We start from the raw sequence: 24066 nt of genomic DNA on the forward strand, positions 1-24066 counted from the left end.
TGTTCTGAATGACACAGGTAGTCGTGTTGTTGCCAAAGACGGTTTGTTGTCCCTCTCAGCTGAGATTGTTTGTCCGTTGCCATGAGAACGTCTCCCCCTGGTGGTCTCGCGAAATCACGGCACCATGCAGATGTTTTCCCGATGTATCACTCCCGATTTAAAATCCATAGCAATTTGATGTTATTGTATTCATTAATACTTCTTAATTTGTATTTATTATGAAGACCATTGCCTTGGATATACCCCCCCAATGACTAGTAATGTTTATTTCTGTTTCTATTAATATAATGATAACATTAAAATGTTCTACTATGGGACAATATAGACCGTTTTTTTAATGATGGACACACTGAGTCATAAATGTTGGTACAAAAAGATTTATTGAACACAAGATATAAAATAAATAAATATCGAAAAGAACACTCACACACACACAATATATATATATATATTTATATATAGGGTGCTTCCCTTACATTTTTGAAAAAAACCTTTATTACATCTTTTCAGGGGACAACACTATAGAAATGACACTGTGATATAACTTAAAGTAGTCAGTGTACAGCTAGTGTAACTGTATAGATTTACTGTCCTTTGAAAATAACTCTAGACACAGCCATTAATGTCTAAACAGTTGGCAACAAAAGTGAGTACACCTCACAGTGAACATGTCTAAATTGTGCCAGTGAACGTGTCTAAATTGTGCCAGTGAACATGTCTAAATTGTGTCCAAAGTGTCAATATTTAGTGTGACCACCATTATTAACTAGCACTGCTTTTCACCCTCCAGGACATGGACTTCACTGGAGCTGCACAGGTTGCTGCTGGAGTCCCCTCTCTACTCCACGATGACGTCACAGAGCAGGTGGACGTTGGACATCTTGCTCTCCTCCACCTTCTGCTGCAGGATGCCTCACAGGTGCTCCACTCTAGGTCTAGGTCTGGAGAGTCACCGTCACCCTTACCTTCAGCTTCCCTTGCAAGGTAGTTGTCATCTTGGAGGTGTGTTTGGGGTTGTCATCGTGCCCTGCGGCCCGGTTTCCAAAGGTGTGGGGTGGGGGTAATGCTCTGTTTCAGAATGTCACAGTACAGATTCATGTTTCCCTCAGTGAAGTGCAGCTCAGTGCTGCCAGCACTCATGCAGCCCCAGACCATGATGCTACCACCACCATGCTTCACTGTAGGCAAGACACAGTTGTCTTGGTAATCCTCATCAGGCTGTCGCCACACACAATGGATACTATCTGATCTTTTTACTAACCTAAAATCTAACCTAAATCTCTTTACTAACCTAAAAAGAATAATCTGTTGACTAACCTAACAAAAAAATCTATTTACTGACCTGTTTACTAAAAGAATTACTAAAAATAAACTAGCTTGGATCAGATGGTGTCCAATGTATGTGGTGACAGCCCGATGAGGAGTACCAAGACAATTGTGTCTTGGTACTCCTCATCGGGCTGTCACCACATACATTGGACACCATCTGATCTGTTGACTAACCTAACAAAAACCCAAACCCAAACCCTAACCCTAACCCTAACCCTTTTTTTTTACTAACCTGACAAAAATATTCTGTTTACTAACCTGTTTACTAAAAAATGTACTAAACTAACTAGTTTGGATCAGATAGTATCCATTGTGTGTGGCGACAGCCTGATGAGGATTACCAAGACAACTGTGTCTTGCCTACAGTGAAGCATGGTGGTGGTAGCATCATGGTCTGGGGCTGCATGAGTGCTGGCAGCACTGAGCTGCACTTCACTGAGGGAAACATGAATCTGTACTGTGACATTCTGAAACAGAGCATGTTCCCTCCCGCCCCCACACCTTTGGAAACCCGGCCGCAGGGCACGATGACAACCCCAAACACACCTCCAAGATGACAACTACCTTGCAAGGGAAGCTGAAGGTAAGGGTGACGGTGACTCTCCAGACCTAGACCTAGAGTGGAGCACCTGTGAGGCATCCTGCAGCAGAAGGTGGAGGAGAGCAAGATGTCCAACGTCCACCTGCTCTGTGACGTCATCGTGGAGGAGAGAGGGAGAGAGAGGACTCCAGCAGCAACCTGTGCAGCTCCAGTGAAGTCCATGTCCTGGAGGGTGAAAAGCAGCGCTAGTTAATAATGGTGGTCACACTAAATATTGACACTTTGGGCACAATTTAGACATGTTCACTGGCACTGTGAGGTGTACTCACTTTTGTTGCCAACTGTTTAGACATTAATGGCTGTGTCTAGAGTTATTTTCACTGACTACTTTAAGTTATATCAAAGTGCCATTTCTATAGTGTTGTCCCCAGAGTCATTTTTTTTTAAATTACTATGACGTCAGATCAGATGCAATATGGCTGCGTGTGTGTGTGTGTGTGTGTCAGGCCGAATAAAGCCTTCATCAAGCCTTTAACAGGAAAGATTTTATAAGGATTTACAAGTCAGGATCGATTCCCTGGACTTTGTGAATCTGAACGGGACTGAAAGGGTCTCGGTTCAAAAAGAAAAAGCTACAAATTGTCTCTGTGTCTTGCACATCACCTCGTTGTGTCTCGTCTTTCTGCTGCTTTATTTTCTGTCCTGTTAACACCTGAGCTAAAATCAGTAGCGTGGCACCTGTGTACTCATACTTGAAGGCTGATGATAGTCTCTGTACGTGTGTGTATGTGTGTATTTGAGTGCATGGTCCAAACTGTAGTATGATTAACCCTGTGCCAACATCCTCCTGAACAGCAAAATAAAGAGTTCAGAAGAAGAAGAAACCAACCATCACATACAGACTTCAACCCCATTATCTGGTTTGTTGGTCAGCAGGATTACAGTAAAAAAAAAAAAAAAAAACAATCGCTCAATTAATTTGAGTGATTGAACCCACTTTTGTTAGCTACTGTACTGGGGAACTGTATTCAAACACACACAATACAGTATATACACTATATACACAACTTTACAATCTTATTTTTGTGCTCTCTGTTCCTTTAGCCACTCCTCCAGAGATTTCCCTTGCGAGGCCTGTGGACAAAAGGTGGCGCTGCCATGACGGCTATGGCCAAAGTCTTTAGTTTTTGGCTGTCCACAGATGCTACACGTATTGTACGCCACCCCTCTGACATACCTCCTTTTCGGCACTTCACCCTCCTCCTCAAGGGCCCGCCGTCGTCTGTTCCTCTCTGTGAAGCGAGAGACAGGAGCAGTAGATGCAGGACCAAGTGGAGCCGGGCCTGCACTGGCACCAGGAGCTGCCAGCACCAGTGACAGCGTGTTGTCGGGGTTACGGATGAGGTTCCCTAAATGAGCTGACACGGGCTGTGCAGTGCCTGGTGCAGTGGGGGTGGGTGCAGTGGGTGTGGGTGCAAGGGGGCGCTCCCTGGCGGCGGCAGCAGCGGGCCGTCTGCCTGGCCGCAGGAGGGGAGCCTGTCCCTCCAGATTCGGAGGAAGGACAAACTGGTGCAGCGGGCCAGATGTTGGAGGAAGGAGCTCCAGCTTCTCCTTCGGGGCCGGAAGCTGGTTAGGCGCCACGGGAATTGGTTGAATTGGTTGATGAATTGGAGCCATTCCCTGGGAGAGGACACTCATCTCCTGTGTCTTCTGCCTCCGTTGAAACCTGAGAGAAGATCATTTATGTTAGACCAGTATGTGAAGGCTTTCCAGGGGTCACATGAGTGCTGCCAAATAACGTGCCTGACCTACCACTGAATGAGTGTCCTCTGATTTAGCTCAAAGAGCTGGAGCGTGGTCTCTGCCATGAGCCTTGGAGCATTGAGCACCAGTTGCCGGATGTGGTGGTAGCTGCCAAGGATCGTTGACCATCTGGGGGTGGAGACACCAGACTTCTTGGTTGGCGACTTATGCAAACTGCACAGCTTGGTGCATATGGCCTCAACCAAGCGACTGGTGCTGGGCCACTGTGCTGGACCCCCAGGATGTCCAATCAAGCAGCGCTTCACACTCTCCACACCCGGTGTGACTCCAGACCGCTTCGGCGCCTTAAAGCGGCCACTTGTCAGGCGCACCTGATGGCGAGGCTGGTAGTTGACGTGCTGCTTGTCAACGTCGGGGAGAGCTGTCCACAGCCGCACGATCTCGGTCACCTGGAGGTCAGTGTAATAGGAAGCCTCACGGAGATCCACCAGGTAAACGGCGAGATCCTGGACCTTGTCCCACCCAGCGATCCCATCCGGTCCAATCACTGCTCCCTAATAAATTAATTGATTAATAGTAATATACTGTATGTGAAATAAAATGTAATTGAGATTGGATTGAAATAGTTATTAAAGTGTCTTACCTGAGCCTCGTCTACATCAGCAGGTGATGCAGGGGTCTGAGGAAGAGAGGGCGGAGGTGGAGGAAGAGGGTGTGAAGGAGGCAGAGAAGAAGAAGGCTGAGGTGGAGACGGCGGAGGAGGAGAGGACTGAGGTGGAGACGGCGGAGGAGGTGAGGCCTGAGGACTCGGTAACGATGAGGGCCTGCTTTGCAGAGCACGGGAGGGGTCGCTCTCAAACAGCACAGGAACTGTGATGTCCTCGATGTGCTCTTCAACAAAGCCCTCATCTTGGATGTCCTCATCATTCACTTCCTCCACCAGCCTGTCCTCCTCCTCTGGGTTCTGGAGCACTGGAGTCAGCTGCTTGCCGGTCTGGCTGTACAGGTACTCCATCCCCAGCAATTCACCTAGGGAAAAAAAACAGAAAAAGGAAAGTATTATTAATATAACATCCAATACATTAAAGGTTACATTGATAAATACATAGTGTTATTAAAGAAAAAATTAATTAAGGTGTTTTTTTTCATGTTGAATGGGGGATAATTTCTTACCCGTGTACGCTCCAGGGGTGCGATAGCGCTCATCCCAGCATCTCCCTAGCACCATTTGGCTGAGCTGGTCCACCGCCTCTCTCAGAGCACTGCCGTAGGAGCGGATGGAAGGTGCTCCCTTTACGGCATCCTCCATCCGGTCATCATTCCAGCGCATCAGCCCATCCAGAAGATACGCCTGGAAATGCGCATCACTGGCACTGGTTCCTGAAGGTGAAATACACAAAGAGGCATGTCACATTTGTAAAATATATTTACTACATATGATATGAAGTATGTACTGTATAAAATAAAGCCAGACATAGAGAAGAGGTTTAAAACTAGTAACGCATATGTATGCAATACCTGGAATAAATCTATTTAGGTGGAGGTGAAAGGACTCCAGGGAGGTAGAGCCACGGGCACACCTGTAGCAGCACAGCTCCACGTTGCCTTTCTTCAAGGTGCCCGTTTTAATGTAGAGCTGGAAGTCCTCTGGGTCTTGGATACAGCCAAGGTGTTTCTGCTGCTCCTTCCATATCTGCTGGATCCGTTCGTGGTCCAGCAGAGGAACACCCAGAGTGTCCTTCCCACTCTCGCTGTCAAACAGACTGATCAGTGAGTCGATCAGTCTGTTGGTCTCCGCCACCCCTCTGGTCCTCCTCCTGCAGTGCAGCGCCAACTCCCTCCGGTTGATGCGAGTGGTCACCGCCTCCTCCGAGATGTGGCCAACACTTCTCGCTGCCAGCTCACCTTCCTTGGCACGGCGAAGAGCAGCAACATCTTCCGGGTCCCACTCGAAAATGCACGTGGACAGGCGTGCCATGAAGATGCCATACAGGGGGTGAGCCTCAGTGGTGACGCCTCCAGCAAAACGGCGCATGAAATGCCAGATGTCAAGGCGCACTTGAAGCTCATCCCACCCTGCAAACATGGCCTTCACCCGACAAGGGCCATGCTGACTGCAGCAGTCTCTGTCCACGTACATCACCTTGGGTGGCGCCTCACCCGCCTCACTGTACCGCTTCACCAGGCCAGCTGCCATGGCGTCAAGTGCTTGTCCCTCACCAGCTGTCAGAACCGAGACAAGGACTTGACCGTACTCGTTCCCAACATTGGTGCACCAGGCAGCCGTACCTGCAGCAGCACCAGCGAGTTTCTTCGTGACCTATTCAGAAAAGAAAAGCAGTTAAAAACTGTGTTACTTGTAAAAGTGCAATATTTAAATCTCTGTTTCTCTGATGGTGCTACTATGCTTCCTGGTGATGATGATGATGATGATGATGATACCACCATTTTTAGTTTTAGTATGCTGTATGTATTTTGTTTTATTATCATGAGGAAGTGATTGTGTAGTGATTGTGTGCTTTGCTTTTGCTTTTAGTAGTTGTACAGTAGTTGTACTGTTGATACAATGACATTAAAGACTATCTCTATCAATCTATTATGTATGCACTCAAAATTCTGTATATGAACAGGGCTGTGATACCTTTTTGGTGGAGTCCATCTTGAGGACAGAGCCAAAGATGGAGGTGATTTTGGCCTTCACCTCATGCAGCCGGCTGAGAACATCCCTGGCGTAAACCGCTAACAGCCACTTGGGCTTGGGAAGGGCAGGTAAGCAGGGAGGCTCAGCAAAGACGGACGGGCAGGCAACAGTGGACCTTGCGAATGGTTCGCAAGCTGTCAGGTACTGCAAGACACGCTCCATCCACGCCTCGCTGTGTTGTTCCTGCAGCTTTTTGTAGAGCTGGGTCACACTGTTGCCCATTGTCCTCTCCCTCATCATCCTCAGCACACGGATGCCACACGAGTATCTAATGAAAGGAAGGAGTGTAATGTCAAAAAAAAAAAAACACATATAAAAGCACCTAATAATGGTTGACATTAATTATGAATTACCTGTAAGTGAGCAAAGCTGGAAACTTGCTGCGGTGGCCCATATCCAGCTGGCCTAAGATGTCTTCAGACCAAGCAGGATACTTTTTGGAGCAGCGTTTGCACTCCAGGTACTCAGTGGCAAGGTCAAACCACCCGTCGATGTCCAGCACCTTCCGCACTGTTCTGTACACCCCTGCAGCTGTTAGTCTGTGCTTGCCGCAGGCTGGACGAACACAGACCAGAGGAAACAGCCACATCTTCTGGGGCATCCACAAAAACAACGGCCGGCAGAAGAAGTGGTCAGGCGAGGCGGGAGGCTGGGTGTGAATGAGGGCGGGCTGAGGAGGATACCACCAAAGCTTCAGATGTGACACTAGCTCTGGCTTGCCGGTACGTGGGTTGGCCTTGAACAGAGTGTGCCGTATCCACTCCTGCTGGTAAGGTGGAAGCTGATCCTTCCAGTGACTGGGAAGCTCAGCTGGCGGTTGATGAAGGAGAGGTGCTGGTGGATGAAGGAGAGCTGCTGGTGGATGAAGGAGAGCTGCTGGTGGAGGAGGATCAGCACAGGCCTCGCGAGGGACCGTGGCTGCAAGAGCTAATGAAGGAGAAATTAATTAGGCTGAATGTTGGTTTTGATAGTAATATGCCATAAATGCAACTCACCAAGTGCCACAGCGCAGAAAAACTACAGAAAGAAACTGAATAAATAGTACAATCTTAATAATACTAGTGTTAAAATACAATGTCAATAATACTAATGATGAAATACTACAATGTTAAGATTAGTAGTAGATAGTGTAGTACATTAAGTAATATTAAGAAGCAAAGAACCCAGTGTAAGCACATGGAAAATTATGCAAAATGAATTCACAAGTATTAAGGATGACCACAGATATGAAACATGCACACAGACACAGTAACAACTACTATTGTAATAATTAGAACAACGACTGTCCACCATCCCAGCGGTTCAGAGGGAGCTAAAGTGTGAATGAGCGGAGCATGCAGTGTAATTGTGAAAAAGGGTGTGGAAAAAAAGGCGTTAAAATTCAGGTCATGGATTTAGAGCACATGGGTGAGTGGAGTTAAGCAAATAACACAAAAAAACAGCGACACCTTTGTACATCTTTAAGGTTTGCATCCTGGTTGATGTGGTTTTATGCTGTATTGGGAATAAAAATATATTTAAAACGTAGAAATGTTCCACAAAATAATATTCTTAGTGTTGTCGCTAAACATTCACATCATATTTGCATTTGTGTCATATGCCACACCTGTATTAAGCTGTGCCTCACATTGCGCTGCAGCAGATACCATTTCCTCATCATCAATCTCGGCAGGGTCTGGAGAGGAAATGTTGAAAGTATTAGGCCTACTGTTAACAATACACAGAGACAAATGTCTGTAAGATGGTGCATACTTACCAGAAGGGAAAAGCTGCCGGGGTTTTGAAGGTGGAGGTGAGGTGAGGTGCGGTGCTGGAGCTGGAAAAAAGTGGACAAGTTTGTATAATCTGTTAAAACGCTACAAGCTATACATGTAGGACTGCTGTAGGGGAAATTCAAAATTAACACTCCTACTCACAGAGTTTAACTGGTGACAGTAACTTTTTCACCAGCTGTGAAGGGGACAGATTTTTCCCACGTGCCAGCAGAGATTTCACAGTGGCGGGCTTCCATGCGCCACTTTGGAATCCTGCTGGAGGTGCAGAGGAAGTGGAGGCCGAACACGGGAAGGCGGAGGCTGCAGGTGGACGTGCAGCGGAGGCTGAAGATGGGAAGGCGGAGGCTGCAGGTGGACGTGCAGCGGAGGCTGAAGATGGGAAGGCGGAGGCTGCAGGTGGACGTGCAGCGGAGGCCGAACACGGGAAGGCGGAGGCTGCAGGTGGACGTGCAGCGGAGGCCGAACACGGGAAGGCGGAGGCTGCAGGTGGAGGTGCAGCGGAGGCCGAAGAGGAGAAGGCGGAGGCTGCAGGTGGACGTGCAGCGGAGGCCGAACACGGGAAGGCGGAGGCTGCAGGTGGAGGTGCAGCGGAGGCCGAACACGGGAAGGCGGAGGCTGCAGGTGGACGTGCAGCGGAGGCCGAAGACGGGAAGGCGGAGGCTGCAGGTGGACGTGCAGCGGAGGCCGAAGATGGGAAGGCGGAGGCTGCAGGTGGACGTGCAGCGGAGGCCGAAGACGGGAAGGCGGAGGCTGCAGGTGGACGTGCAGCGGAAGTGGAGGTGGAAGAGGAGAGGGTGGAAGCTGCAGTGCGTCTCTTCAAGACATACGTCTTGAAAAGGGCCATGTTGGTGTTGGGCCGGGCATCAGCAGTCTTCAGGTAAGTGATGAGGGCCTGGGCCTTCTGGCTCTGGTCCTCATAAACTTCCTTCATTGAGTGACCCTTAAAATCTCCGAACTCCACCATCAAGCAGCCCTGGTCTCCAGTTTCCTTGGCTTTCCTCTGCATCTCCTGCTTACGGCCTAACTTCTCCAGTTCCTCCGTCATCTCTCTGATCTGAGAGGCATATTCCTGGAACAGCTGCTTGTTCTCAGACAGAGGGTTGGCCTGCATGGTTTCCTTGGACATGCTGTGCAATAAATACAGAGCATATCCAAGGCTGTTCTCCAGGAGCCATCTAAACCTCTGGCCCTGGAACATGCCAAACTGCAGCTGGCAGTGAGCCAGTACCAGGAGCCTGTCAGCTGGGTCTCCACCATGACCAGTGACAAAGGTAGTGGCCTCTGCCAGCACCTCCTGCTTGGGTTTGGCCCTTCCAGACCCGGTGTTGGTGAGGGTCTTTGCCTCCTCCGAGGGCGCCATCAGCAGCCTGGTTGAGGTGGCCGACTGGCGACGAAAAACTGGGTACGCATACATTATCTGAATGAAAAAAGAAAAGACTGTTAGCTCTAGTTATCTGAAAGATACCTGTATATGGGTCAAAGATGAGGCACAACATTTTAGTGTCCCCACTTGATAAATCACATAAAATTATAATATGTGAATACTGTATATCATTTGGTACAACACTGAAAATGTGACATTGCAGTTATTTTTGCAAACAAACAAGATTAGCAATTAATTCTGATTTAGTGTACATATTTTCTTAATCTGAGTTTATTCACGCGCCGAACAACGCCCCTTAGCCGTGGTATAATGAGCATATACCACGGCCTGTCGTGATATATTGCTTAAACATCACATAAATTATGGTAAAATCTCTTGTCCTACATAACGTTACATACAGTTTATCGTTCATATGGACGGGAATACAGTTTATCACTCATTCATATGGACGGGAATACAGTTTATCACTCATTCATATGGACGGGAATACAGTTTATCACTCATTCATATGGACGGGAATACAGTTTATCACTCATTCATATGGACGGGAATACAGTTTATTGTCCATACGGGCGTATTGTGCCGTCGAACTATTAATAAATCATTGCTCTTAACACACCTGTGCCTACAACCGCCGACTCAGTTAATCGCTGTGATGATGGTGAAGTTACCTGTCCTGTTTTCGGCCGTTACCGGCCATTTTGTACCGCTATTACACTGACGTTACTCAGCGGCTTTTTCCCCCCACACATAATTATCGCATATTAGCCGTTTTTTCTAACTTTACTTTTTAATATTTGATTCTACAGTTTATATTAACTTAAGTGACACGTTTTTCTGTTTATTTACCGTCTAAAACCGTAAAAGTTTACGTTAAATAACAGAGTAATTCACTACTTACCAAATCACTGTCACAGACGAATTGTCAGAGAGGGAATGATCGCGAGATCGGCGGCAGAAAGATGGCCAGATAGGGAAAAATCGCGAGATCGGCGGCCCTGAATGTAAGCCGGAGCGGGAGCAACGTGATTGGTCAAAGTCAAAAGTAAGCCCAAAGTAAGCCCACAAGGAGGGACGTGATTGGTTAAAAGTAAGCCCACAGGACGAACGTGATTGGCTGATGTGGGCTTACTTTGGGCTTACTTTGGCGGACAGGGCAGGATGCAGTAAGAGCAAGGACTATGCTCCAGTCTGGGATCGAATCCCAGAGTGGAGTTTTACACTAAATGCGCTGAATCTGTAATTGTACAATGTCCAGCTGTCAGCAACCGGGGGGTGGGGTGCAAGGAGGTGGCTGGGCGGGTGCAAAACAGCGCAGTCTCCGCCCACCCCCCAGAGGTGAATTGCTAATGTGCATGGCTAATGAGCTGGTTTTAAAATGGCCGAAAAGGGTCGCGGGAGTGGGACTTTAAGTAGTTTAGACCGCAAGTTTATTTTGAAGAAAGAGCAAAGTTTAGCGTTGTTTTCCTCATCGGATATCTGTCGCTCTGCATACATCATTGGGTATGATTGATACAATTAGCTAAGCTACGTACAGACGCATTTGATAGACATTCGTAGCACCCAATAAACAGCTCTGGGCTTTCGTAAACCACGCCTCAAATACGAAAAAATGAACGGGTGGTTCCCAGACTGAATCTCTAGCCAGGCTAGGATTTCCTTGGAAGAAGAAGAAAGAAGAAGAAAATTCAGTTATTAAGACAAAATTTGAAAATACTCATATTCCATCTAGGCAGAATAGGAAGACAATAAGAAAGTTAATTAAGCTCAGTACATCAAAATGTGTGCCTGTAAATGGTACTGTAAACATATACAGTACCTGCATAGTTTCCATTACTCTAATGACCTTCAAAACTGGTAGACTCAAATGCACGACTCCAAGACAGGCGTGGATATAAAAAAGGGGGTATTTATTGCGTAATTGAATATTGACTCATATTTACTCTACAGTATAATTTGGTGTATCTGGCTTCACTGACTTTTTAAAAAGCTTGAAAAACATCCTCAGGGCTCACAGGACTTAACTGGGAACTGCATTTTTGATTATTTTACTTTGGTGCACATTTTCAGATTGATGAAGTTTCTTTGGACTAAATATCACAAACAAAATAAAAATGAAAAGGTTCATTTTACCAGCAGAATTTTATTCCTGCGTCTTAGGCTTTTTAAGACAACATTGAGGCATCCATGTGGGAATAAAAAACTTTGCAGGAAACACAAATTCAGTGATGGGGAACATGAATATAAAGAAGAGCTGCATGGAGCAATAATAATCAGCGGCAGTTGGAAGCTGCAAATTCCATGTTATTCAAACAAAAAAGTTCAATAACAACACACTATAACCTTAATCACTAAATTAGCATGGCCACTGTACATCAACCAGGTCTTCTGAACTAGTTGAGCTTTGTGCAAAGTTAGAACCCACAGATTGTTTCACACTGAAGTATTGACACTGAACCTTTGTGCAAAGTTAGGTTTATTTTCATGAAGGCAGATTTTCTTACAGAAAGAAGACTTGTAGATGCTGCACTGACGATCAGTCACTCTCAGGCAATTTTAAGCAATAAGCTGGAGGACAGAAAGATGATTAAGATGTTCACATTACTGCACCAGCTTAGGTTCGAACGCGCAACTTTGTGAACCAAAGACAATCGTCTATCACGCTGAGCTAATTGGCAAGTGGAAACTTAACAGTGGCTTCACAAATTGTAGCCGATTTTTGTGAATAGATAACAGGAGAAGTTACACAATGTCCGTTTAAGAAGTTTTACAGTTTTTGAAAAAAAAAAAAACAGAGTGATGGACTTCATAAATTAGATTTAAATGTATAAAGGTTTCTTCAATATTGAGGCTACATTTTGATGGAAGTTGTGAAGCTGTAGCACGTATGGTTGATTTGTTATGAATTTTCAAAGTTTTGAACGCTTGCTGTAGCGCCACCATCCGGACTATTGGCTTGAGTTTATAGCTGAGGTAATCTGGCATGGGACTGGACCTTTGTGCAAGGTTTGGTGAATTTTCACCCGTGGAAAGTATGATTTCCTCGGAAGAAGTAGAGAGAAAGACGAATACGAATAATCCACCCTAATAATCCATGTGCAGCAGCAGCGAAACTTCCAGGGGCCTCATTTATCAAAGAGCGTGTAAAAGTCCTCTTAAATTTTCAGTACGACGGAAAGGCAAAATGTGCGTACGACCAAAAAATATACACTCTTTTCAGATCTATCAAACTCCGCGTACACACGGCTGCACGGTATTTCCCTTGATAGATCACACCGGACCTGAGAAAAGCGTGGATGAGAACACGCCTCATACCCAGCCCCCTAAACGGCCCCACGCAACCATATGTGGTCAATGCAAATCAGTTACGTGCATATTAAGTAGCCATGTGCACTCTGGAAACGTGTGGAATGACGTCAGTGGAAGACGGTGAAGACAACAGACGGACGGAGAGCGGAGAAAGAAGCGGAATTTCTCTGAAAGCGAGATACACGGTAACACGGCAATATCAGTCAGAAACATCATCTTGCATTGAAAGGCTACAATAAATACAAAAAAACTCCCAAATCTAAATGAAACAGAACAGAAAGAAGAAGAATCATATTTATTCTGCCCCTTATTTTAGATTATGTCATAATAATTTAAAGCAGGGTTTCCACTGCCAGTCAGTACTTTGCACCCCTTTCCACTAACCCCCAACTTCCGTTCACTGGAAGACTTTGATTTTCATTTGTGCATAGCTATATATTTAAAAAAAAAAAAAAAAAAAAACATTGAAGTCCACCAGTCTGTGACTTTTCCTAAAATGATGTTGGGCAGCACCCAGTTTTGTTAAATACAATAAATATTATTCACACAAAAAATATCGATCATGTTTTCTCATTTGCTTTGATTTGCTCCGACATTATTGGGCTTGCTGCTTGCTTGTGTGTCCAGTCTGGCTACGTAACACACGCACATCGCAGAAATTATTTTCCAGACTGGACAGACGGGTTGTGGAAGAGGTGTAGCCTACATGCAGGGGAAAAATATCAATATGATATCAAAAGAAAACGAAATTCGTTTTATAAAGCCAGTATTTAGGAGCAAACTAGTGTAAATGCACAGGGGAAAAATCTGAGTCGCTGTGCTTTTCATGTAAAGTGCCGACGTCAACACGTGTGCGGTGGTGGTGGTGGGGGGGGGGGTCATCATCACCACCACTACTTCAAACAGTGTCCGCGCTCCTCTCTCCCTCGCATACTGCAGTTCTCTGACTCTGCAGCGGCGTCGCCAATTCCTCTTGTTCTTCAAAAAGCGTGTAAATGCCGGTACGCCATGGTCGGACTGGTCGTAAATTTTTGCTCTTTCTCCCGACAAGTTTTGGTTTGATAGATCCCAAATTAGGCGGAGAAAAGTGCGTACGCACAAAATGGGGGAAAGAGCGTGTAAAAAAGCGTGTATCCACAATGATAAATGAGGCCCCAGGAAAGCTGTAAATCTGTGAATATCTGTGTAAATAGACATGCTGTTGACATGTTGTTCCTCTGACTTTTACAGTTTGACTGCAGATGACTGAGTAGCCTAAATCACTCTCTACACTGACTCATGACTCATGTTTCTCTACAAGGAGCAAGGTAGTAGACAGAGATGGAGAGAGAGCAGAGTGTTGCAGTGATGTGAGATTGTGGCTGTAGCTCCGTCCACATAAATCAAAGAAATCCTGAGAATGTGCTCACGTGGATTTCTGTCTGACTTTTCTCTTTCATGCTCTGTTTCTTCAAGTTATGTGATTTTCTCTCTTATGTGAATAAACGGCTTTCACCCATTACTCATTACCTACCCAAGAAGTGGGAGAAATAAGATAAGATAAGAAAGATAGAAAAAAGTAATTTTGGTACTTCCACAGTGGTTGATAAAAGTCTCTCTGCTGTTTCCTCTAAAGCAGGAAACAGATGACTTAAAGTTTTATTTCTAACTTTCTTGAATACTAACCATGTTGTTCTGTGTTTACACTTTCACATCTTCACTTATGACTCTTATTTGCATAGAAATATGCACTAAACAGACAAACACGCTATCAGAGAGAGTTCCACATACATAAGATGAGTTCACGAAGGGGGCGTTTTTCTTTTTTCTTCTTTCTTTTGGTACCCAGGTGTGAGGAACTGAGGGGGAGGCTGCGTCTCCAGCCTGTGCTTCGGGAGGCAGTAATCATACAGTAGCGGCTGCAACTGTTTGACATTCAAGTGTAATCACAGCAAATAGCAAATTCTTCCCTCTGAAAAGCGTCATTTCACAGCGAGATATTCACCGTTTGAAAATGGGACGCCTGTTCCAACAAAATGATTGTTGGCATGAAAATGGAACTCGCTGAGGCAGGGGTATTGAAGTGATTTTCAAAGTAGGATGCTTTAGTCACAAAGTAGTAACATTTTCAAAGATGCAATCCTCTGTTGAGCTGAGCTGTTGAGTCTTGAGCAGCCTCTTTCCACCTAAATTGAAGTGCAGCATTTTAAACGTGAGACCCCTCAGTGTTTCATAACAGTGGCTCTGTGACTCCAACTCAGGTGTCGGGAGGAGAACAGGTGACGTGTTACTGTCAAATGTACAAAAATGTTTGGTAACACTTACAACAACTATGTGCTATTGGTAATTAATCATTTATGAATTGTCCTACTACCTAATAAGTATGTAATTTATAAACATCTATTTATGTTTAACTCTTTTTCTTAAAGCTTCAGTTGGTAACAATTATTCAGTCATATTTGCTGGAACTGTCACAATATTTCGATAGTAGTAAACGAAATGGGACAAAATCCAACTCCTGAGAAGTAACGCTAAACTTTAACAATGGAGACACACATAACACAGTACACAAGTATGCAGGTTATTTGTAGTGCTGGCCATTTCCTTTTATATCGTTTGTATTTACCACTCTCTGCAAATAATAGATTTTTAGAATGAAGCACGGCTGCAAGAGCAAACTACGGGAGCCTTTTTAGCTCCAACTTGTAGCATACGGGCCGTTCTGGGCCCCCTTAAAGAATACTAAAGTGGGCCCCTACCCCCTGACTTTTCCTGTTTTTTTTTTTAGACTACGCATGTATTATCATTTTTTATTTAGCCTACTTTGTTTTGATGCTAATGCAGCATTACTATGAGTATCAGTCAGGGTCTTATGCAGAATAAATCAGTCATACAAAGATTAGACTTCTGGGGTTTTTTGTGGGCCCCTAGAATTATCATCACCTTTCTCCCCTATACAACGGCCCTGAGCGTACACCAGGCAGTTGGGCACCAGAGTGCGCCACATTCAGTCTGACTGTTCTAGCACAGAGACCAACCCTTTAGGCCGGTCCCGGTGAAGGTTGTGTTCAAAATGGCCCATCCACACCACACTCGGGCCCAAAGTTCAACTGGGTGGACTTAAACACTTGTCTTTTAGTTCCACCAGCTCCTGAGGGAAACATCTGGCTCTTTCACTCAACTGTCTGTATATTTGCTTTTTTTCCCCTGTGACCTTTGCCACCATGGTAACAATGATAAACACATGCTTAAGGTTGTGGAACAGACACTGTCCTCCTGAGGTCAACTCACGATAAAACGTGCGATGTGTGAAAATGGGTCATGATAAGCTGCCTGCACAGATGATCTGTGGGGGAGTTGTTTAAAATGCTCCATAAAGCAGACAGCCACAGATTCAGGTGATGATTATTCATCACTATGAGCAGCACATTTCACATTGTCATTTCATACACAGGTATAATGAACATATTCATTAGATCCAAGTGTTTTTGCATTCACATCAAACCATTTATTCTCTTCCTCTACAGGACATCATCTAGCTCCAATGTGAAATACTGCTTTATTTGTGTCACAAGACGTCACTTATAAATGGAGCAGAACAGGTTCGTTATACTGCAAATCAAGAGTGTTGATTATGCTGATCATCAAACCTCACAAACTACTTACTGTAGGCACAAATGTTAGCAATCGAGTTGGAACAAGTATCCGATAAGATTGTATTGTTAATAAAGCTTGGTGAATCTGCATATTGTATGCAGACACAGCTCTGCCTTGTGTCTCAGCTGTGGAAATGAGGGAGGTGGCCATGCAAGAACCAAACAACGTCCATATTGACAGACATGTGGCAAAGCTTCCCTGGCTCGGCTTAGGCCGCTCAGCTGCCGTCCAGAACATTAGCAGTTATTAAGGATTCTGTGTTCTCCATCGTGGGTTTTGGTCTTTGTCCCTCACAGCTGCCGGTCAGGCCTGCACACAGTGGGCTGGATGAGCCGGACCGTCCATTATCCTCCATTATTGTCACACACCAGCAGTGGTTATTGCCACCAGGGTCCTCTGCCTTTCAACGCTGTAATACTCATTTAATCACTTGTCGACAATGGGACTCAAACACAATGGCTGCTGATGCTTGACTAGAAGGGATTTGACTACACAATGGAGCCTGGTGGGTAGTCAGGGAAGGAGTGTGTTTGCGTGTGTTTGTGTGTATGTGAGAGACCATACTGACTCAAAATGACAAAATGACTGTTGTGTCTGCATCAAACCTGTAATTTTCTACTGAAATGATTTTTAAAATTCCTTTCTTTTTTATTTTTCATGTGAAAGTACAGTTTTTTTTTCACAAGTTGACTCAAAGCCAAAACAGTTTCCAGGTCTGTTGTTGTCGGTTTAGAGAGCCGACACAGAGTGTGTGAGGTCATGGATTCAGGTTTTAACATCAGACAAAGCGCTGTGTTCATCCGGCTGCAGCTTCCTAAGGTTATGTAAAAAATGAATACAGAGAGCCTCTCTTAAATCTTGGCAATAACAGGTTCACCAGTATTTTTACCCACGTATTTTCAATTTCAATTTTTTATAAAGTGATGAACTCTGAACAGTGGTGTAATGGTCGCGGGTTATACAACATTAGATTATGCAGTTTGCCAGCTAAAGCTAGGAATAATATCTGGATATTAAGATTACTTTGATAATAAGATCTTATTCATCTATTTTATAACATTAGATTGACAGTCTCATTATGTTCAAATGGAGACTGTACACCCACATTAAAGAGGCTCGTTTCACTTTCATCTATATTTAGAGTCTGTGACAGAAACAAACATTAATATAATAGGCCACCAGCTCAACTGTCAGTCATACAGGGTCTGGTGCTAAAATAAATCTCTGTCATGACAGAATCAATTCCTCTTTAGATGAATTATAGCATGAGGGAGTTTGTTTATCGCAGCAATTCTTCGTCTTGCTATTAAACGCTTTTATTCTGAAAAGGAAATTTGTATGGTTCTACTGTTTTATCTTAATTTCTATATGGCTAACGTGAGATGGATGGAATGAAAAAGTTACTGCAGCGACAGGTGTTGTGAACAGAACATACAGCCTGAGCCTATATGAAAGTTTTCTGAAATACAGCACCTACAGTACCATGCATAATGGACGTCACTTGTCGTTACCATAATAAACACAATGACTGGTTACCACAGCAAACATGACTTAATTCGGTTCAGGCACAAACACGGCTGATAAAGATTAGGCAACAAAGGTACTTTTTAAGGGTAAGAATAGGAGCACCATGTTGGTTAATACTCTTGCATAAATATAATTTGTAAGAATTAAAGCTCACACCTTCTGCTCCTGTAAAAATTACTGCAGCCACGAGTTGATGCGTTAATTAAAACAAACAAACACACATGATGCAATTTTTCTTCTTTTTTTAAACAGTTGAACAGTCTCGAGGAGAAACCATAGTTGGGGAGAGAGGAAAACCCCCATGAGGTAATGGTGTAAAGTATCTTAGCGGCCAGTTAGCGGGAGGTCCACAGTCCACAGTTCAGGAAAATGTTGATAATCTCCTCCAGCTCAGTGAAGTCTTCATCCAATCACAACCTTACACTATAGCCTTCAGCCAATCGGCTGTAAGATATCAAAATGTAGAACTTGTAGGAATTGTCATGAGGAGCAGCAGCTCAATGATTCAAACTGATTTTTCATCCTTGCAGAGACATTTTTCATCTGAGGCTCAAAAAAGCAGAAACATAACAAATTCTTCTTTGAACGGTTTTAAAATGATCTCAGTTCAATAGAAAGACAAACAATGTCTAAAACCTCAGAGTGACCGTTCATCCGTCAAAATAAACCTTGATATGTCCAATGTTTTTCTTCAGTTACACAACTGAATTGATGGCTCAGTGACAAAGAGGTTCAGGTACGCAACACACACACTTTCCCCTCTATGTGCTTCTTACCCCAGAGCAGATTCAGAGTTAGCAGGACCCAGCAGAGATAAAAACAGCAGGGGGAGAGAAGATGGGGTTGAATTTACAGGGCAACAGATTGGACGTTAACAGCCCCGACCTAATGACCCTCACTGGGTTTGCAGCTGTGCTCAGCAGCCTCGATCATCCCGCTCGTACACGCCTCACACTGACTGGATGTGCACTAGTGTCACGCACCTTGAGTTTCAACCGTCAGACTGTGTTGTGGAGTGTGTTACTACCACGTCTCGCTCCTTGTTCAGCCTCCTGAATGCTGATTTGTCACCATGTGTAAGTCGAAGAGGAACCTGGCCGCAGCGTGGGCTTTGATAATAGGCCAACTGCTACCTCAGCGCTCTGCCATATGGAGCCGGACCAAGGCTTCTGGATAGAGAGATTAGAGAATAAATGAGTGACAACTGGAAGCCAGAGGAGGAGGAAGAGGGGGGTAGGAGCATAGAGAAGCCAGGTGGATGAATGAAAAGAAAGACATTAAGTGGAGAGAAGCAGAAAGGAGTGGAGAGCTGTACAGTACACATCTTTGGGGATGAAGATGTTTCCGATGTTTCATGAAAAACACTCAAGTTCTGAACTCACATCAAATCACATCATCATAGCTGCTTGAGAATAAGTACTTCATCAAGCTGCTGTGTCCTATACAGGCTCATTAGAAGTGCTGTTGAGGAGGCGATTGTGCTGCTGTGCCTGGTTTTATTTTTAAACCTGCAGACAAAAGAAACAAACAAAAACACACTTTTTTTAAGAAAAAAAAAATCAATGGCAAGAAAAATTAGATTGCAAGAAGATAAAAGCTGAGAGGATCCTCGACTCCTGCTGATCAAAACAATATCTGAGGCTCGCAGTGAAGAGCTTTAAGATGATGAAACAGCGCTTGGACAGCGTTTTAATCCCTTAGCATCAACTTTTCACAGCTTCTTATATATTCCGTATCAGATGCCCCAGCTTGAGGTTATATGTTGTTTATGCAGCCACTCAGGACACAATTACTGGTCTTCTTTTCAGCGCTGTTGGGTTTTGAATAGTGGACGTAATCTATTTATTTCCTGAAAACGTGGGCACATGGCAACAAAAACAGTTCGCTACAGAAAAACAAGGAGACCAACAGCTGAGGTAGAAACAAGAAAAGGCTTCTGGTACAACTGAGCTGCATGGAGACAGAAACTGTCCGAAGAGTCAAAACTCCAGAAACACCTGAAGTAAACAGAGGAACTTGACGGTGTATTGCAGCTTGCAGCCTAATAAGAGATTAAACAAAACAATACAAAACAGCCAATTGTTTGAACACATAATTAACAGCCTGGGGCGGCTACTGGAGATTGGGTTGGACTTTTGGTCATATAGCCTCAGGCCAATCACTGGTGCCGAATGTTCAATGGTGGCCACTTTGAAGTGTGGCTAATAGGTTGTAGCCAATGAAAGGGACCTCCTGTTTTATTTCATGTATTTATTTTTTGAAGTATTTTGCGGGGCGTTTTGCCTTTAATTGACAGGGGACAGTTAGAGATTGGCAGAAAATGTGGAGGCAGAAAGAGGGCGAATGAAATGCAGCAAAGGGCTCACCAGGGGATTCAAACAGGGGTAGGCTGTGGCGAGGACTATTAGCCTCTGCATATGGGGTGCCTGCTCAACTCACTGAGTTAAACAGCACCCCAAATGGGTGGGAGGTGGGGGGTGGGGGGTGATTCTGTGCAGATACATACAAAGAGGATAGATAATGTGTATCTGAGATTTCTTGAGAGGGAAAGGGACTTTATCAGGGGTTATTGCGACTGGGTATCTGAGGGTTTCAGAGAAAGGAGTTGGGTACAGGATTTCAATGATTGGTTTTCAGGACAGAGGTCAGGCAAGTGCATCCAAGGGCTTGGAGTGCTGTGCAGGCAGTAAAGAGGGGTCCAGGGGAGTAGTAGTGATTTCATGGGTATTTGCAAGTGTTCAGGACAATGGACATTCATGTAGCAAGAAGCAAAAACACTTAAAGCAGAAGTAAGTGGTCCGGTCGTTTTCGCTAATGCTGCGTTCCAGGCAGGCTTTTGAAATCGTAAATTACAGCTTCACGTCACAACTTACGACTTTGTAGCGTTTCAGGCAACCCACTCGTGTTTTTCCGACCTGTTTTACCGGTGAAAGTCACTATAACGGCCACTCGTAACTTCCGACCGGTGAACTCGTACCAGATCGAACTGGTACCACTTCACGGTCGGAAAAATACGAGTTTCCTTGAACGCACCATAACAGTCCTCGTCCATACGTCGCCACATTCACGGCGTTCCTTGGCTGCACCACAGCCCTGCATGCCGTTCTCTCTCCTCATTGGATAAAAACTGTAGGATACGATAAATGTTTTCTCTTCGGCTCAGAGCAGAGCAGAGTGACTGACAGACCCGTGTTTCAGTCCAAACACTCTATGTAAGTGATTGCTGTCGGAAGATATAACTATTTAAGACTTATATTAACACAACTTACTTCTGCTTTAAGTCTTACATTATCTATAAATAATTATTTATTTATAGATTCTATTTCATGATTTACATTCAATATATTAGATAGATCATATTAAAATACAGAGTAAACGTAAAGTTATTTCCATACATGATTTCATTTATTACTGGTATGGGATGTTACACACTTAGACCACAAGGGGGCGTTCTGTTCGTTTACGTGTCAGTTGAGAAGAGGTCAAAGTTCGAACCTAGAAGAATAAAGGGTCAGTTGGTAAACGTTGGAAGAAGAGAGTTTGTTTATGTTCTGTTAGTTGTCGTTTTTATTGTACTGTGACAGTCTTTTTCGTCAGTAAAAAACCCGAAAAGACAGCGAGAAGTCCTGCTTGGTGTTTTCATAGAAGCTGCAGCTAGTTCCCACAATCATACAATTACAAAAACATACACAAATCCAGATAATTGAGCTGTATTGCGATAATCATGTACTGTAGTATTGAACAATAATCATTCCCCAGCAGTGATTAACCTGAAGCCACATCACCAATCACCCATCACCATTTGACTCCAACAACACAAACAGCAACAAAACATCACAATCCTGTTTAATCTGTTTTTAAAAAAATATCTCTTAACAAGTTCATATCAGTCTGACACCACCATCCTCCATTTCTGCCCATATGTAAACAAAAGATAGTCGGTGTCCAAGCTGCACTTACACAACAACAACTGTATTACTCCACACTGCCACCTTGATGCTTGGGTTGGAACAAAATAAAAACTTGCCAGTCGTCTGATCCTGGACTTCACTGGTGGTTCGCTCCCTGCAGGAGGCAGCAGCTGCTGGATGATTGATAAAGATCATTAAAGTCAAGTTTCTTTCCCCTCTTTGTTTTGATCAGTGGGTGTCGGCGTTAGTGGCAGCAATGTGTTCCTGGTGAGAAACTGTGAATCCAAATATGACTTTACTTAAAAAAAATTTTTTTTTAAACACACACACACACAAAATGTGCTTGTAAACTTTGCAACCCTCCCTCCCCTCCCGTGGTTTTCATCTGTAGCTCCACTTCAGGGGGGCACTGAAGAACTGTCTTTTATCTTTTGAATATCAATTAGCAGGAGGCTTCCTCTGAAAGACATGCGTTTTATTAAATGTAACGACATCTTAATGAAACTTTTAACTCAACTTTAACTTGACTTTGCATTATTGAGGAGACGCTGACAGATTTGTTAGTGTGGTTTTACTTTAAGTCAGCATCCAGCATCGTCCAGAGTCAAAGGCTTCTGTGCAGGTTACGTAAAAAAAATACTGTAACCTTGATCTACCCAAGGTCAGTTTTACATTTTTATGATATTACCTGATTCACATCCATGATTTCCATTCCGTCTGCACAACCTGAGATACATAAAAAGGCCTGCTGGATAGAAGGTGTACACCTTCTATTCAGCAGGCATTTTATGTCGTCTGTCCTCATGTACAAAACCATCCCAGCATTTGTGTGTGTGTGTGTGTGTGTGTGTGTGTACAGGAACAGCTTTTGTTGATATCACATTTTCATGCTCTGGCGCCTTTATTGTCCGTCTAACCTGCAGCACCACCATCATACAATGATATCCCCTGTTGAAATTCCCCCCAGTCATGCATTTATTTTTAATCTTGTCCCAATAGGACACTTTTCCTTAGTATCACACAGGATCTTAACAGGTTGTTTTTTTCCTTCCTCACAGTGTCCCTGAATATGGACAAAAAGATTATCAGCTGTGATGCAGCTCAGCACCACCTGATTTGTCCTATTCACTGAGCCACAGGAGGAAAAGCTCAGTATCACTTCTATCAGGGGAGTCGAGATCAGAGAATCATCATCAACTCTGCAGCTCTGGAGCTTCCTCCCTTTGTTTTGCTGATAGTTTTGCTTCCGTAATATATTTTACTGGTGAGAAACGTAGAAGTCAGTGGCGACCAGACAGGAGCAGGAACAAAACTTCACATGGCAATTATGACAAAGTATGGATCAGTTTTTATGAGTCTAGATAAACAGAGGTGTAACCTGAATTCTGAATTTGTAGCACATTTCTGTTTTGCAGGCATGTTTGCATTTCTTAAGCTGCAGTGGTCTGAGCCCTCAGGGCCACCATACAATAGAAATAAGACAATAATAAAGGGGAACAAATGAACTGCTATCATGAATCTTACAAATTTGCACTGAGGAAACACTAAAGACAAGTTAAGATACGAGAGAGGATGATAAAAAATAAATGAAATAGCCTACTATAATAGAGGAGTTCAAGAGTAAAACCATAAATAAAAGAGGGGATATTAAGACCTGTAAAAATTAAGACATAATAGTAAAAGATAAAGTAATAAAAGTAGGGTATGAAGGGAAGATAATCAAATCTAGTCTGTTTCCTCTGACACGCCAAAGACAGTGTGTTAAAAGGTTGCACTGTATGAACATGTATTGTCTCCTCCACTCAGCTATAATGGAATTAGCATTCAGTCACAGAGTTGACAGCTCAGTGTTTCCTGTTTGATGTTAACTGATGTGTAAAAATGTGCGTTTCACTCATGGACACTTGAAGGCAAAGTGCAGCTGACCTTCAGCTGCCTGACAGCTACAACTCACCATGTTTACTTCCTGTCCCTGAGGTGCACTAGCTGTGTTGTGTTGTGTTGTGTTGTGTTGTGTTGTGTGTGACCGCGTTGGGTTCATGCAGCCGTCTCATCTTCTCCCAGATTACATTTGTGGCTGTGGCTTCACTCTGCAGAGCTTTCTGCTCACGAGGGACGAGCTGCAGCCTCATGATACCAAAACCCTCAACTTAGACTGTCTGCTCTCCTTTGCTGTTTCATCCATTTAT

At 44.2% G+C, this 24066-nt stretch overlaps 1 protein-coding gene and 1 long non-coding RNA gene across 2 annotated transcripts; both read right to left on the reverse strand.

The window, feature by feature from the left end:
- Nucleotides 1–838: 838 nt before the first annotated feature.
- LOC146974661 (uncharacterized) lies at nt 839–6849 on the reverse strand. The gene is made up of 10 exons (XM_085798946.1): nt 6689–6849; nt 6276–6603; nt 5153–5954; nt 4808–5014; nt 4278–4663; nt 3683–4188; nt 3108–3596; nt 1831–1970; nt 966–1027; nt 839–901 (listed from the first exon to the last, which is right to left on the reverse strand). The coding sequence occupies exons 1-10, from the start codon at nt 6727–6729 to the stop codon at nt 839–841; spliced, it is 3024 nt and encodes a 1007-aa protein (XP_085655072.1). The 5' UTR covers nt 6730–6849.
- Nucleotides 6850–6965: 116 nt separating this feature from the next.
- Nucleotides 6966–8350, reverse strand: LOC146974662 (uncharacterized). The gene is made up of 6 exons (XR_015037562.1): nt 8252–8350; nt 8092–8151; nt 7942–8010; nt 7784–7829; nt 7233–7262; nt 6966–7187 (listed from the first exon to the last, which is right to left on the reverse strand). It is a non-coding gene; the product is annotated as an uncharacterized LOC146974662 (long non-coding RNA).
- Between the last annotated feature and the right edge of the window lie 15716 nt (nt 8351–24066).

This window comes from Trachurus japonicus, chromosome 14 (genome assembly GCF_045865225.1).
Source record: "Trachurus japonicus isolate A0001 chromosome 14, Traja_1.0".
Taxonomy (NCBI): Eukaryota; Metazoa; Chordata; class Actinopteri; order Carangiformes; family Carangidae; genus Trachurus; species Trachurus japonicus.